A 16,072-nucleotide genomic window follows, 5' to 3' on the forward strand; every position below is an offset into this window, starting at 1 on the left:
AGCTTTACCTTGACAGCGCATGGATGGCCAAATCCAACGGGGGGTAGCTTGGGCTCCAAGCGATATACCAGTAATTCAAAGCCATAATACAGTAAGCCTTCTCAAAAATCAGTTGAACATTTTTCTTCAAGGTGGGGGGGCGGGGGGTGGCACAAATTTTTATGATGACCGTCTCTTGCATTGACTCCAAAAACTGGGAATGTATTTTGTGATATCAATTTTAGCCGTAGGGCTCGTGGTGGCTTAACCGGGGGGCTGATTGGCCAGATGTTTAGTGAGTTATCGCTGCTGGAGCTCACCACTCGGGCCAAGTGGGAGATGCACGAATTATATGCGAGAAACAACCATCTATTTTTCAGCTTTAATTGCTGTAAAAAAAAGGACGGGTCAGTCAGCTTGTCAATCCAGCGCTTTCTTGAGCAGCGGCAAATCCTACCTTGCGACGCACGGACACACAGGTTGACATGAAATCCATGGAAAGCCCCAAACTCACCGTCGACATCAGTCGACGAACTCATTCTGCTACATGTAAGTGGCGTCCCCATCCACTTACTGCATATAGGTAAGACACCACGAAGAAGCATCACGGACTGGTCCCACGGTGGGATTAATTGGCAGCAGATATGCAAGTCCTATCAAAGGAAGCGAACAATTATTACCATGGCGTGGTGGATATGGGAAGGTAGTGTATTCGTCCTCTCTTTGTTCTTTTTCCGGCACCAAGATAGAACCTAGAAATGTAAATTGCTGTATTTTGCAACATCCAACAGCTAATTTGTGATTAAAGCAATGGCATTCGCTTCTCAATATCGGACCTTACCCCACCAACGGCTAGAATACTACCCACACTCTTCCAGGATCGTGCGTCCATATCCTTATACGACGCCCAGCATGAGAATGGAAGCATTCAAAGACGCCCAATCTCGAAAAAAGTACAAATGGATGTTGTAGCAGCTCTTCTGCGATTCAAGCAAACATGCATTGACTTTGGAGTCCCGCAATCGAACATCCATATAATAGCTACGGAGGCCACTCGGACTGCGCCAAATTCAGAGGAGTTTAGAGATACAGTGACAAAAGCCACGGGCTGGAAAATCCAAATGCTTTCACCAGAAGAGGAAGGTAGGGTCGGATCTCTCGGCATAGCAAGCAGTCTTGGGGTAGTAGAGGGTCTCGTGATGGATCTGGGAGGGGGAAGTGTTCAGATTACATGGGTGTCACGAAAAGCGGAAGCGAAGCGTGGCTTCAGTTTCCCATACGGTGCAGCAGCATTGATGCAGAAGTTAGAAGAGGCTAAGAAAATCGGAAACGAGGCATTGGAGAAGTTGGCGGAGGAAATAACATCTAGTTTTCGGCAGGCATACAACAACCTCGACATTCCAGAAGATATGAAGGAAGATGCAAAGAAAAACGGTGGCTTTGATCTCTACCTCAGCGGAGGCGGGTTCAGGGGCTGGGGCTACATGCTCATGAGCCAGTCAGAAATATCCCCATACCCGATCCAGATCATCAACGGCTTCAAGGTTTCTTTCTCGTCGTTCAAACAGACTGCTCCAACGGAGATTCTGGCGGCTACGGAAGAGGTAGTGAAGATATTCCGCGTGTCAGACCGACGAAGAGCACAAGCCCCCGCAGTCGCGTTCCTCATCCATGCACTCACCCTCGCCCTCCCAAAAATCAAAGATGTCCGGTTCTGCCAAGGGGGCGTGCGCGAGGGCTTCCTGTTCGGCAAGCTGCCCATGGAAACCCGCCTTCAGGATCCCTTGGTCACGGCGACGTTGCCATATAAAACAGGATCCGCGTCGCAGATCGGCGAACTTATTTTCCGCGCCCTACCAAAGCCCTCAACAATCTCGGCGTTAAAGGAATTCACCCCTCCGGCCCTTTTTAACTCCCAATTCATCTCCGCCGTTGCAAACATCATGCACACGCAATCATCCGCGACCAAAGAAACTCGCTCCTCCGCCGCCCTCCACTCCACCGCAACTGGCCTCCTCTGCTATACACACGGCTTATCTCACGAGCGTCGCGCCGCCCTCGCGCTTGTCCTCTATGACAGCTGTGCCGGCGACCTCCCCTCTCAACACGAATCATTCCTCGCTCGTCTACGCCTCATTCTCTCTATTGAAGAGGCGTGGTGGTGTCGGTATATCGGACGCGTGACGGCGTTTGTCGGCGGTATCTATCCAGCCGGGTTAATTCCCCCTCAGGGCCCGCGGATTGATCTTGAAGTGCGCTGCGTGGATACTGGGCTTGGTAAGAAGGGAAAACTTCCTGGGATTGAGTTGACAATTAAAATTCCTCAGAGGGGCGGTGGGCCCGGGAGTGGTAATGGGGTTACTGAGGGTGCATTTACGGATGAGAACTTTTTGGCCGCGGGGGTCAGGCGGATTGAGAAGATTGGAAAGAGGAAGCACTGGCTTGAGAGGGAAAAGGGGCAGGAGCGCTTTGGTATTAAGGTTGGGGTGAAGATTGTGGAGGGCTTGTGAAATATGCGGACGTAATTTGCTTGTTATGTATGGTAGGTATTTTTTGCTGACGGATTTTCTACGGTAAGGATTATTTCTCGACTTATTTAGCATTTCTTATATTTAATGTTTGATTTTATCATAGAATTCCCAGGACCTACAAGCAAGGGCTTTTCGGTTGGTCTCGGGCAGGGCTATCTTACAAAGAGTATGCTAAGTCAGGGGGCCTGGCCGTCTGGCCGCAGCGATTTTTGTATCAAAGTGCCCAGTTGACTTCCGGAAGGGAGAATGTAATGTTTAAAATTGGAATGCGCATGTCTTTGCTTGGAAAGCTATCTCCAGCATAGCAAATGAATGAACTTTTGCCATAGTACCGTAAATCCGTCAATCTATCAGGGGGGTTTAGGGAGACAGAGGATGGAAAATCCTTCCCAGTCCACAAATTGTTCATATGGTTGCTTGTCGTGGTTTCGGAAGGTAAAGGGGGTCATTGATAGGAAGCAACGTCAACAAGAAAAGTAGAATCGAGTGAAAATGAAAGTAAATTCGAAAAGTCTTGCAACCATTCAAGTTTCAAGCCAAAAAGCTATACAAGAATGGATAGCACAGAAACAAAATGAAGAATCAGAAAATTAAATGAAACCAGCAACAGCAGGCGAAGAGATATTTAGCAGCACGGAATTAGCAGCAGACCGCAAGCTAATAGCAAAATTAAAAGAATAAAACAAAGATGGCTTATACATCTTCATAAGCTGGATTTCATTCATTTATTGGATCACTGGTCATGTTTTTTCTGTTCAGGGTCCGTGTCGAGATTCTCTACATGGGGATTGACTTCCACTTAAAACGGCCAGTTTGGCCTTTGGATCAATTTCAATTTCAAATTGGGGTGCATCGCCACTTACTTCCTCTTCTTTGTCATAATATACCTCCTCACCAGCTGGTATCTTAATGTGGGATCTGTTTTCAGGATGTTCAGCATGGTCGTGGACCCTGGGCAGCCTAGTTTCATATCCGTCATCCTAAGTTTTTCATTTAAGACGCCGTTCCACTAGTTGTGGAGTCTACGCCGTCGACCTCAGTTGCAGCAAGATCACGCTCAATAGTTCTACCTTTGGTTGGACCATCGTCTAGATCCAACAACCCGACGTGGGCAATCAAACGATCTGCCTCTTCCTCGTCACCATTCTGGTCATCATATTGGGTGTCGGCCTCTAAAGCTTCGTCGTACGTTGGGGGGCTGCTAGGGCAAGAAGCGGGGCCATCATCCTCGGCTCCTCCATCCACATCCCTAGTTTCCAACTTATGCCACCTGTCCATGCATGTAGGGCAGATGCCTCTCACCTCGCTGATGAGAACGGAAGGTTTATTAGATTGGATATCCAAGGGATCTTTCTCAATATCCGTTCGAGTCTCATCACCCTCATGGCCACACTCCCACTTATTCTTGGATATATAGAACACTTTCCCGTCGATGATGGTTTCGTTTTTCAGAGCTGGGTTGGTGTTTGGATCTAGGCAGCTGGGACACAAACCTCGACATTCATTTACAAGAGTAGCAGGCCCCTCATCTTCGCCGTCAGCAGCTGTCTCATTTTCAATGTCAGTTGGCATCTCAGGACCCTCGTGGTTGCATTCCCATTTATTTTTGGATACGAAGAACGTCTTTGGTCTATCGGCCACGGCAGGAGCCATGAGTTCAGGGTTCTTGGCCAGAATCGATTCATAGTCTTCCCATTCAGGGTCTGGTGCAGCTGATCGCAGAGATGGGTCTGCCGCAAGGGCTGCATTGTATTCTGCTAGGACATCATCTACCACGTCTTCGACGACAGCAGTTTTTACAGGTGGGGATTTATCACACGAAGATCTTGCATCCGGTTCGTGGGTTCCTGGAGTTGGTGGAATTTGCACTGCAGAGGTACTGCGAATAGTGGGAGGCATAGTAGGTTGGTATTCAGCCATCTTAGGCCCCACTGCATTCAGGACGGGGGTATCAGGACGCTCTGATGGATGGTGGTATGTATATAATTTGAGAACAAGTCAACCTTGGGTTATTGTGGCAACAGCCAATGGGTTATCAAGAAGGAAAAGTTTTCCCAAATGGTACACGCGAAGAAGTTGCAAAAGAAGAGAACAAGAGAATTTGCAAAGAATGAAACACCTTGCTGGTCGCTGGTATTTATACGGCCAAATTCATACCCACGACGGGTGACAGGAAGGAAGGATACAAATATGAAATTATTCGTATTTGTCAAGCCCCAAATGACACTGGCATGATTGTTGTTCCCCGCCGGAGTTTTGTCCACAAATATCACCATATTCCCAGTTGCACTGTACATATTATTGATAGTACTTTGAAACTCCCCTCACATGTACATGCCTCTCTCCCCAGAGAGCGTTGAAAGAAGGAATATAATATATCTCTGACCTTGTAGAGCTGACTAAGCCTTGACCCCTCCTTCGCCAGGGTATATAAACCGCCCACTTCGCCAGCAAATCCCGCATTCCCACCGAACTTCTTCCAACACCATTTGCTCCCTCAAGTTCCGACGATTGAGCATTGCAGTCCCTAACCAGCCCACTTAGCCTATTCGAAGCTGAGTCGTATTTATCCTATTGACTTGGTCAGATCCCCCACAGCGTGACATTATCCCACCATTGGCCATTTTTGCTAATATGTGTTAGTTGTCAACACCCAGACCGAGTTCATCTGGTACATCTCTCACACAAGATGGAAGCCATGAATTCCCTTCAGCTGCGGACAATGTCCAACAATGATCAAGGTATCTCAATGGAGTAACTCATATGCATGAACCGGTGTTCGATCTCTTATTCCATCCCGCACATAGCCGCATCCACCTCTTCTGCCCCACATTTGATGCAAAAGAGAGATATTACTATTTTGCGGGAAGGCTCTGAGAGATCGTTCTGAAATTATACGGTCATAACTTGATCTGGATAATACCAGCGAAAGGATCATGCTTTCTCTCCCCAGATCCCCTCCACGTCAGCCCAACTATACTCCTAACATATTGCATATAGTATCTGAAAATGTCTCCTCCATCAGCAACATACGACGTAGTAGCTGCTGCAGCTACTTCTGTTGCAAAAACTAACAAACCCTCCACTGCCCATGGGAGCCTTACTAGTACCAGCACCATTTTGGATGAATTTGCTGGGAAATGGGACGACTTCAGCTTCGGCCATATCCGCGAGAGCCAGGTCTCCCGCGCCATGACGCGTCGCTATTTCGAGGATTTGGACACCTATGCTGAAAGCGACATCGTGATTGTCGGCGCTGGATCCTGCGGTCTCAGCACTGCGTACGTCCTGGGCAAAGCTCGCCCGGATTTGAAAATTGCCGTTATTGAGGCCTCCGTCTCTCCTGGTACGTACACCCTACATACACACTCTAAACCAAGAGCAAGGATTTCAGCTATATTAGGCGCAGTTTCCTACTAACACGATTTTCAGGCGGTGGTGCGTGGCTCGGCGGCCAGCTGTTCTCCGCCATGGTCCTCCGCAAGCCTGCGGACCGTTTTCTCGATGACCTGGGGGTTCCGTACGAAGAGGAACCCTCCAACCCCAACATGGTGGTAATCAAGCACGCGGCACTCTTTACTTCCACTTTGCTCTCCAAAGTACTCTCCTTCCCAAACATCAAGCTTTTCAATGCTACTTGCGTTGAGGATTTGATCACCCGTCCAGCCCCGGCTGCAGGCGACGGCGAGGGTATTCGCATCGCCGGTGTCGTGACCAACTGGACGCTCGTGACTCTCCACCACGATGACCACTCCTGCATGGATCCAAACACCATCAATGCACCCCTGGTCATCAGTACCACCGGTCACGATGGTCCGTTTGGTGCTTTCTGCGCCAAGCGTCTCGTGTCCATGGCTGCCATTGAGAAACTGGGCGGTATGCGTGGACTGGACATGAACTCAGCTGAGGAGGCCATTGTGAAGAATACTCGGGAGGTGACTAAGGGGTTGATTATTGGAGGCATGGAGTTGAGTGAAATTGACGGGTGGCACCGGATGGGGCCTATCTTTTCAGCCATGATGCTTAGTGGCGTGCGTGCAGCGGAGGTTGCTTTGGAAGTTTTCGAAGAACGAAAGAGAGAGTGCGCCGATAAAAAATGAATGCTAATTTCCGATCCCGCAGTCCCGGAAAGGTTGGCGGGAAAGAATGTGGAAATAGTACATGTTCCAAACACGCGTGTTCTGGGAGGCTAAAATTGTAATTAATTTCTTTTCTGGTTATTCATGGGCTGCCAGTCTGCCATTGCCCTCTACTGTTATTAAATTGGTTCCTTCCATCGGGAGGCGATACTAATGTATTTGCGCACATGGGAATTTGCAGTCAAAGCTTGCTACATTACCCATTGAACATATGAATGCAAAATTATATAAACGCAAGATAGTGTCTAGTTTCGGAATGGCCACCAACTGTCAATTATCTCAATAAAGTTGACCTCATTAATGTTCAAATCTAAATTAGGCATGCAATGGAACTCATCACTGAAAAGCGTTATATAAACCCTAAGATTACTTGGGAATGAATGAGGCCTTGTGGTTGTACACTCAGTAAATTTGATCAAGGATTGCACAATAGTACTTATACATTTGAAAATGCATCGCACGCGACAAAACACAAAACATCAACCCTCCCCACAAGACTCCAAAAACCGCCTCAAAAAAACTCATCACAAAATCATCTGTCTAGTAGAAAAATATTAAAAGGACTATTGCAAAACAGAAAGAAAGAAAGAAAAGAAGGAAAAAGGAGAACCTTCTGCCCAAAGCTCTCAAGGAAACCAACCTCTCTGCGTAGGATTCGGTGACCTTTGCTCCTCTTCAATATCCAAACCTAAACCCAACACTATCCTCCTTGCATTCCGAATCTCCCACTCAAACTCATTAAGTGCCCGCAGCTCACTGCTCACAAATAAGCAGCTAATCAAAAAATTAACGAACCCACAAAGCAGGAAAAAGGAGCCAAGAATCAGGAGAATGAACACGATAAACGCTCGAGCAGCAAACCATACACCAATCATACAGCCAAGGAAGACGAGAAAGGAGAAGAAAAAGAAGAAAAAGCGTAGACGGCGGTGGAATCGCTCTCGAGCGGAGTAGTCGGATATCATGTAAAGGATCTGGTCGTAGGTATCTGCCGTGAGCGTTGCTTGCTGTTGTTGGCGTGCTACAGCGGCATTCGCTTGCGACGGCGGGCTCGAGTTTTCAGCGTTTTCAGCAGTAATAAGGTCGGCTTCGCCTGCAGGGGACCTGGAGAGACTGGATTCGACATGCTTTTGAATGGGGAGGAAGGAAGACGGGCCTTCATCGCCGTCGTCGGCTTCCTTGGCTATATCCAGTTTGATTGTGGCTTCAACGCCGAAATGGTCACTTAATGAGCAGTGGAGGTGTGGGTGCCGTTCCAGCATGCATACCCGGGCAGACTCAATGTCCCATTTCCTCAGCGAGGAAAAATTGCTGAATGAGCCGTCTCCGACGAATATGTAGTCTAGGCGTTTCGCGAGAGGATCAGGGCGTTGGCCATCAACTGGCATGGGGCCTTCGCGCTTGAGGCGTTTCTGCTGCGATTTGCTCCAGCGCCACGTATTCAGGATGCTATCGCATGTAGCCCCATTTTCGGAAATGTTGAAATCAGCGGATGGGACAGGTTTCTTCCGGCTCATTTCGGCAGAGTCTATCGCCGCGCCGATCGATGAGTCTGGGTGGAGATGGCCCCAAACGTCCTTGACTGGTGCATGTGAAGTAATGAGTCGATGCGCAAAAGATTGTGGAAGCATGTTAAAATCTCCAAGGCCGACGACCAAGTGCCCCTTTTCAGCAGCGGCTTTCATTAATTTGGCAATCTCCCAGGCTTGCGCAGTTCTGTGGCAGATATATGAATCACGCGGCTCCCTTTCATAGGGGGCATGGAGATGTGTACAGAAGACATCCACAATATCAGCAGCCGCAGGTCCAATACGGATCCTCGCACATGCGACCCCTTTTCCAACATACCAATCACCCCTGAAGATTGCACTTGGACGACCATTCAACGGATATGCGTGCATGGTACTTTCTTCGATAGGCCATTTTGAGAGAATAGCTAAACCACCGCCAAATATCCCACTAAAATAAAACTTGCCGTATGGGAGGATCTCCCGAGTCTCTCTCCGGATATTGTGGTAGTCCTCCCGACTCCAGCATTCTTGTAGACCGACAATATGTGGGGTGTTTTCGGAGAGCGCTATACGCTTCCCAATTTCAATGAGGCGCTCGCGGCGGTATTCAGAAATATATTTCAAACCCCAGCAGTTGAGGGTGAGTACGTTGATCTTCGCTGGAAGCTCATCGCTGTTATGGGGGTGCATGGTGGAAGCTGCAGCGTCAAATTCCAGAACAGACAAGATGTGACAAATACGGAGGCAGCGCAGGCGGAAATGTCCAAGCTGGAATCAAAAACAAAGTCAAGTCAAGACGACCTGTCGAGTTATTATGAATGGTGTTTCCATCGCAGGCGACGACGACGGCGACGACGACGACGACGATGTGGTGGCCACCAAGATATGCGCCACCGCCGCCTTCTATTCTTATTCTGCCAATCAACGCGTCTGTCAGAAGCGCGACCCGCCAGTCGTGCAATTACGGCTTCCAGACAGGCTCGGAGCAGGTTCGCAAGGATAAGCTGCTGCATGTTTCTGCCATTCGAAGGGTTTAGTGTGTTTGATATCGGCGATTCCTTTCATAATGGCAGAAGAAAGCCATCCCTCGAAAAAACGGCGTTTGGAGAACGGTTACACCGCGACACCGGAAACCTCCTCTGACGAGCTTGCAGCAAACTCGGATGTCGAGCGGAGAGGAGAAAGTTGGGCGGAAGAAAACCCCATCGTTTACAGATCTTCTGTGGAATACAAAAGGGATCGCTCCGTGAGCCGGAGTCGCAGCCGCAGCCGCGGCCGCAGCCTCAGTCACAGCGGGTCAGGGAGCCCAGACGAGCTCGCAGAGGATGCCAGCACTTACTGGCGGCGACGGAGGTCCGGGATACATAGCATGACCTCCTCGCGAGAAGATAGCCCGCAAGAAAGCGATCGCCCGGATGGATCGGAAAACGGCCCATTTGACCGGGGAGTTAGTGAGCGCTCCGTCGAACTCGATTCATCGTCAACTCCCACACCGCTGTCGCCATCGCCTCCGCCAAAACCAGAACGATTATACTACCGAGAAAAGTATGTACTGAAAGGACACCAGCTGGGAGTGTCAACTGTCAAATTCTCTCCCGATGGATCTATGATTGCTAGTTGCTGTAAGGATAGAACTCGAATGAACTCTTCTATACTTTGTCTGTGGTCTAACAAATTGGGAGCAGCTGCGGATGCTACAATAAAAATATGGGATACGGCTAGTGGACGACTCATCCATACATTCGAAGGACATTTGGCTGGCATTTCGACAATATCATGGAGCCCAGACGGAGCTATAATCGCATCAGGGTCTGACGATAAGTCTATTAGATTGTGGCATGTTTCAACTGTGAGCTTTCATCCCGGCTACGCTTTCTCACCGTGTTTCTTCATATCCTGATTAATCTAAATTTGTGTAGGGAAAACCACATCCCAACCCTTTCCTCGGCCACCACAACTACATATACTCCGTCGCCTTCTCTCCAAAAGGAAACATGCTTGTCAGTGGATCGTATGACGAAGCCGTTTATCTATGGGACGTCCGATCCGCACGGGTAATGCGCTCACTCCCTGCCCACTCTGATCCTGTTGCTGGTGTCGATATTGTGCGCGATGGAACGCTTATTGTTTCATGTGCAAGTGATGGCCTCATTCGCATTTGGGACACTGGCACAGGGCAATGCCTCCGGACTCTCGTTCATGAAGACAACCCTCCCGTTTCAGCTGTGAAATTCTCGCCAAATGGCAAGTACGTGCTCGCTTGGACGCATGACGACTGCGTTAGGTTGTGGGACTACGTTGAGGGTCGATGTATCAAGACATACCAAGGCCATAAAAATAGGAAGTATAGTCTTTCAGGCGCTTTCGGGGTGTACGGTGCACTTGGTGGTGAGGTTATGGCTTTCGCAGCCAGCGGAAGCGAGGATGGAGCGGTGCTTTGTTGGGACGTGGTTAGTAAGAAGGTGCTACAGAAGCTTGAGGGGCATTCTGATGTCGTTTTGGATGTTGATACGTACTGTTCTGGGGAGAGCCGGTTAATCGCAAGTTGCGGTTTGGACAGGACAATACGAGTTTGGGAGGAGGAACAGCCCCTCCTAGGGTCGAATCACCAGACTGGCACAAGGGACAAGCTGCCAGAACATGAGATACCAGAGGATGAGTTATCGGGTGTCGACGATAACATTGATGCACGTGTACAAGTTGACGATGACCTCGACATGGATGTTGATGGTGATGCCATTCTGAGATGATGGGTTTTTGCTTCGAGTTATCTTCAATAATGATATTTTACGAAATCCTATCTGGCAAGATATAAGACTAGCCGCATATCGTCGATAAAGAGATTTTAGTTGCTGCACAGGCTAAACTTCTGACCATCCTCTCCGGCAATTGCTATGAGTTGGGTATATTTATTTGACTGAGACGATTGGGCAGTGTGCGACCCGTCGATTTTAATGCGGGCATTTAGGTATTCGCATCATTATGCTATTTCATAATACCACATTTTTCCCAAGCTCATGTATCCAAGCAACATAATCCCGGCAGAAAATGGACAGAACAGTACTCTGATTTCTAGCCATATTCCAGACATCTAGATGCTGTTGGCGAAGATGTTTATCAGCCTATGTAAAAGATACATTTTTCCACTCTAGCGTTCATCAGCTCCAATTAGTAACATACATATACCGAATACGTGATTTAGCTTACAGTTTGACCATGGTTCTATAAAAGTCAATCTTAGACACCCTTCCTAGGGTGAGGTTAATAAGCACCTGAGAAACTTGATCCATGTCCAAGCACGATGTACTGTACATGTTGTGAGGGGACAAGAAGAATGTTTTGCAAATCGCCCCAGCAGTGTAGAGGAGTATGTTTGCAGTCACAGCTTGTTCCATAAGATGTTTACTGTTTTAGCTTTATCAAAATTTCCTGGTTACAAAGTTCCGATCGCCACATTTCATTTGCGGGTATATGAGAGTATGATACTGTAGATACACTTTAACACTCTGCCACTCTCGATCGGAAAATGAAGAATGAATGGTCCCAAAAGCCAGAGATAATCCAGCAATAGACTGCAAAATGTAATGCAGTTGCCCGAGACAAACCGAAAAGTTACGTTGCGGCCCACAACACTAAATTGCTAGAGTCCCGGATATTAAGTTTCAAGCTATATGTTAGATGGTGCTATAAACTTGGCCGACAGAAGACAATGAACCTCCCCGTGCAAGCGTATCAACGAAGAAATAGGCATAGCGCTCCACGCCAGCATTATTATCTAACCAAGGGAGCACCTCTTTCAGGAATTGTACCTGCTGCCACTCATCCCCTTGCGCCCCAAATTCAGTAACCCAGACAGTGGCAATCCCATAATTCTTGGCAAGGGCAATTGCATTGGAAATGTAGCGTTTGAAGTCATCCACATTTCCAGCCGGACCGTGCCAATGGACAGCGAGGAAGTCAATCTTGCATTTCCCCCCGCAGATGTCGAGGAAGTTTTTCATCCAGCCAAGTCCTAACGGGGGGGCCCCATTGGAAACGGCCGGGGAGCCTAGGCGGGCCCTGCCTGAGTACTGGTTCATGTACTTCATATAAGCTTGCGCGGCAACTTCAGGAGTCATATTGGCTTGCGAGAGTATATCAGGTTCGTTGAACGCAAGCAGGTTTTTGCTCCCAGAAGCAAGGGATGCTTCAGCATCACCGTACCATGATCCGAAGCTCCTCGCCCCCCAAAGCATGGGCACAAATTCAATGCTCGAAGTGTCGCCCGAAGACCTGCCATTCCAATTATAGGACCAGGAAAAGGACTCTCCAATGCGGAGGAATATGGGAAGGAGGCCACCATTGTTGTAAGCAAGACCGCGTTTTCCCGAACCTGATCGCGCAGCAATGGTGTGAGAGTCAGCTGAAGGCGCGCAGGAGGCAGCGCTAGCCAGCACGCTCGTGACAAGTAGGGATTTCAATGACACCATGACTTGAATTCGAATTAGAGCGGAGTTCAGGTTTAAATAATGGAACTTATTTTCGTGGTGGACGGAGAGTATCTTTGAGTACCTTAAGTGAGAAAGAGTTGATTCAAGGAGAACCTGCGGATTTTTCTTGAGAGGAAACTTGAGGTTAGGGGTATAGTGTTAGATAGACATTAACGATGAAAATCGAGCGTATAACGCTGGTATTTATGCGCGCAATGCTGGCGCATAACTGAAAATCGCTATACCATTTTTCCATTGAAGAGACGAAACTTCAAGCTAAGGATAGAATGACCCAGTTGCTAGAGACCAAAACTGGAATGATACGTAGGCCTTTTAGTGCTATTAGCATACGGTAGCCAAGCATGTTAGTTGATGAAGGTACAGGTATCTTGACGAAGACATCAAGGAGGGCCTAGACCTGGTGACCCTGAACGTTTTCGGATGCTTTCAAGGGTCTGGGGGGCTTGGGCGATGTAAAGCTATGACTGGGCGTTCCTGAAAGTCTATCTAATGCTCGAACGAACATTGGGCAAAGCCTTGTATTTGAGGACTCCATTCGAACTCTGCTTATGATCCACCTTTCGAACTCTGCTTATGATCCACCTTTCGAAATCTGGTAGCTCATAAACCTTGAAAAATAGCTTGGGAAATCGAGATTAGAAAATTCGCAATGTCGCTATATTTGTGGGAGGCTCAAGGGGTGAAGTACCCGCTTGTGTCCAAATTGGGCATAGCGTCGAAACCTTATTCTCTCGACCTTGTTCTTCCACGAGGCTAATCGTGCCAAGACGCCAGACCGTTTATCGACCGATCCATCAAATCAAGGCAGGGTTCGACCCAGATAGGCCTTACTCCCAACATGGGTACCATGGGATAACCAGCAAGCCCCAACAACATAAAGAAGATGGATTAAATGAGTTGTCGTAGGTAGGGCTAGTTGAGGGTCTTGAAAGTAGGCTCCTGTTTGATAGTGTAGGTGCCCTTGCATTGGAAACTTTAGCAGGCTGAAGAATATGCCAATACATGCCCATATATCAGCAGTGCCTTCATTGCCACGCTGAAGGGAATGGATCAAGGGTTTTTGTATATATGTACTCCGTACATGTATATACATATATGAGCCAAGTTAGGCACCCTCTCAAGTGCAGGAAACTTGAACGCTTTTTTCGAGAGTATGTATAGCATCAATCGACGACTATGAAAACGAGGATTGGTTAAAATTAGTTATCCGTGGTTTAAAAATTTTTCCTGCGCAGAGATGTATAGCAGGAACAGTACCATAATTCTCTGTTCAGAAAGCTGTTGGTGTTTTTCGCGGAACGAAACGATTCCCCGCAAGGATGATTCCAAAATTTTCAATAATAATCAGGCGCTTCGCTTGATACGCACATGCCGAGCAGTGCTGAAGATTTGCTGGAATTATAAAAAGGTCACAGCAGCGTCCACACCATTGAGTACGAGATAGCACCATGTTTTCAACCATCACTCTTGGATTATGATCCTTATTTCTCACCTTGGCGTCTCCCTTCGAGCACCTTCATCACATCGTTTACACTATCCTTGTCGCCTTTCTTCTTTTTAGGGCCTCGCTTCCTTTTAGTCCCCCTGCCGCGGCCCTCCGCTTCCCAGCCCGCCTCCTCATCATCTTCGTCTCCAAATCTACTTCCACCAAACCCAAGATCCAGATCCATTGCGTCTTCTCTTTCTCGTCTCTTGGCCTCTTCAAGAAACTTTTTGCGTTTGAGAGTCGCCTCTTGATCTAGGCCAGCGCCACCATCGAGGTCTACCGGAGATGCCTGCCTAATCGCTGCAGCGCGTTTTAGTGCCGCAAGTATGGCTGGGTCACTGGAAATCGAAGTAGGCTTGTTCACGGTTTCTCGATCTTCTCTGGTACTGGAGGACGTAGCAAAGTAATCCCGGACTTTCGCTGGCTGAGGGAGGGGTTGTTCCTGCTGCGCATGGCCATCATTGACTATATCCACACGAGGTGGCGAGGCATTCCCTTTCATTTCATTATCTGATTCGTCGGAAGATGAAGATCCATGATCATCCTCATCCTCCATGTCGGCAAGCGGATTATAGTCCCTCCCAACGCCCTGGAAAATATCATCGTCTTCTTCCTCCACTGTCGCGGCTGCATTCGCTCGCGACAGAACTTCAGCAGGGACATCCATACCCAGTGGCTTTGCATGTTTGTCGACTGGTAAAAGCCCAGAGTCCTCACTTCTCTGTGCTTGATCGTCTGGTTTATCAAGCCATCGAACTTTCCTCTTTGTCTTCCCCTCTGAATCAGTTGTAAGAAGGACTTCTCGTCGTCTGCCGTGCTCATTCGTTTCAATCCACTGCTTTTTTTTAGACTTTGATCCTATTTTTTTAAACCTTTCGCCAAGTGCCGAAGCGGGAGGTTCAGAGATGTGTTGTTGCACCTCAGGAGCAGCCCGGGAGGCCTTTAACTTCTTCAAAATTTCATCTCGGGTCATTCTTCGACTACCATCCAGCGACGGAGGAGCCATAGACCCTTTCTTAACCTTCTCAACCTTTTGCGCAGGCTCCTTAACTTCCTTCTCTTTTTCTTCAAGAACCATGTCAAACTCTTCATCGATATCCCGAACGACCTTCTCCTGCGGTTGTCCAGACACCCCATTTTCGGACACGCTAGGAGGAGGCGCATTGATATCTTCCCCAGCCTTAACCCTCCGCAATAGTTTCCAATCCAGTCCTTTGATCAAATGTGTGCTTTTCACATCGCCTCCAACCCCAATCTCCTCCCTAAGTTTCTCGAACGTAGGCTGGTCGACCTGGCCAAGTTTAACCATATCCTCCAACGCTCGAACCCTGTGCTCCAGGTCATCATCTCCCCGATCGTCACTACCATATCCTTCTACATTCCCTTCTTCATCCTGACCCGCCCGCCGCAGAAGTGTTCTGTCCTGGTATCCCTCGGCCAACTTGGTACCCTTGGGAGCAGCTGAGGATCTGAATTTCTTCGCAGGTGGTGGTTGCGATTCACGGCGATGGTCGGCTGATTGACGAGCAAAATCTACGCCGATGACTGAGCGACTGCATGAGCAAACAAGAAAGCAAGAAGAGTTAGCCCTAAAATGTTCTAGAAACAAACTTGACAACAGCTCTTGAGGCGTGGGAGTAAGGGAATACGTACGGAGTCATCGGAATTTTCGGTCGCATATTAGAACCCAAAGTTGCAGGCTTCGAACGCGCGGCATCCCCGCCAACAGGTGACGTTTTTTTGGCAAGTGTAGAGTCATGGCCCGTTTTTTTCGATTGGTCTTCGAAAAGCAAGCGTCGAAATTGCTCGTTGTTCATGGTTTCTGTTATGGATGACGCACCCACTTTGAGAAGTGATTTTGTATCTCTATATCTGTTTGAAATATATTCCAGTGAACCACTTCATTTTTTTTGTTTTGCTGAAAAAGCAGAAGAGC

At 48.2% G+C, this 16,072-nt stretch overlaps 7 protein-coding genes across 7 annotated transcripts; 3 read left to right on the forward strand and 4 right to left on the reverse strand.

Moving 5' to 3' along the window:
• Positions 1-464: 464 nt before the first annotated feature.
• Positions 465-2,629, forward strand: HCBG_06081 (retrograde regulation protein; the record flags this gene model as incomplete). The annotated part of the gene is made up of 3 exons (XM_045433130.1): positions 465-528; positions 622-682; positions 788-2,629. The coding sequence occupies 3 exons, from the start codon at positions 465-467 to the stop codon at positions 2,487-2,489; spliced, it is 1,827 nt and encodes a 608-aa protein (XP_045286298.1).
• An 874-nt stretch (positions 2,630-3,503) lies between these two features.
• HCBG_06082 (uncharacterized protein) lies at positions 3,504-4,409 on the reverse strand (the record flags this gene model as incomplete). Its single annotated transcript, XM_045433131.1, has 1 exon — positions 3,504-4,409. The coding sequence occupies one exon, from the start codon at positions 4,407-4,409 to the stop codon at positions 3,504-3,506; it is 906 nt and encodes a 301-aa protein (XP_045286299.1).
• Positions 4,410-4,983: 574 nt separating this feature from the next.
• Positions 4,984-6,887, forward strand: HCBG_06083 (thiazole biosynthetic enzyme; the record flags this gene model as incomplete). The annotated part of the gene is made up of 4 exons (XM_045433132.1): positions 4,984-5,092; positions 5,168-5,251; positions 5,511-5,856; positions 5,943-6,887. The coding sequence occupies 3 exons, from the start codon at positions 5,243-5,245 to the stop codon at positions 6,608-6,610; spliced, it is 1,023 nt and encodes a 340-aa protein (XP_045286300.1).
• Positions 6,888-7,173: 286 nt separating this feature from the next.
• HCBG_06084 (inositol phosphosphingolipids phospholipase C) lies at positions 7,174-8,850 on the reverse strand (the record flags this gene model as incomplete). Its single annotated transcript, XM_045433133.1, has 2 exons — positions 7,174-7,189; positions 7,445-8,850. The coding sequence occupies 2 exons, from the start codon at positions 8,848-8,850 to the stop codon at positions 7,174-7,176; spliced, it is 1,422 nt and encodes a 473-aa protein (XP_045286301.1).
• Positions 8,851-9,226: 376 nt separating this feature from the next.
• On the forward strand, positions 9,227-10,910 carry HCBG_06085 (WD domain-containing protein; the record flags this gene model as incomplete). Its single annotated transcript, XM_045433134.1, has 2 exons — positions 9,227-10,009; positions 10,080-10,910. 2 exons carry the CDS (start codon positions 9,227-9,229, stop codon positions 10,908-10,910), a joined length of 1,614 nt encoding a protein of 537 aa, XP_045286302.1.
• Positions 10,911-11,295: 385 nt separating this feature from the next.
• Positions 11,296-12,790, reverse strand: HCBG_06086 (uncharacterized protein; the record flags this gene model as incomplete). The annotated part of the gene is made up of 1 exon (XM_045433135.1): positions 11,296-12,790. The coding sequence occupies one exon, from the start codon at positions 12,627-12,629 to the stop codon at positions 11,835-11,837; it is 795 nt and encodes a 264-aa protein (XP_045286303.1).
• Positions 12,791-14,004: 1,214 nt separating this feature from the next.
• HCBG_06087 (uncharacterized protein) lies at positions 14,005-15,953 on the reverse strand (the record flags this gene model as incomplete). Its single annotated transcript, XM_045433136.1, has 2 exons — positions 14,005-15,689; positions 15,790-15,953. 2 exons carry the CDS (start codon positions 15,951-15,953, stop codon positions 14,132-14,134), a joined length of 1,722 nt encoding a protein of 573 aa, XP_045286304.1.
• Between the last annotated feature and the right edge of the window lie 119 nt (positions 15,954-16,072).

Source organism: Histoplasma capsulatum (assembly GCF_000150115.1).
Source record: "Histoplasma capsulatum G186AR genomic scaffold supercont2.8, whole genome shotgun sequence".
Classification (NCBI taxonomy): Eukaryota; Fungi; Ascomycota; class Eurotiomycetes; order Onygenales; family Ajellomycetaceae; genus Histoplasma; species Histoplasma capsulatum.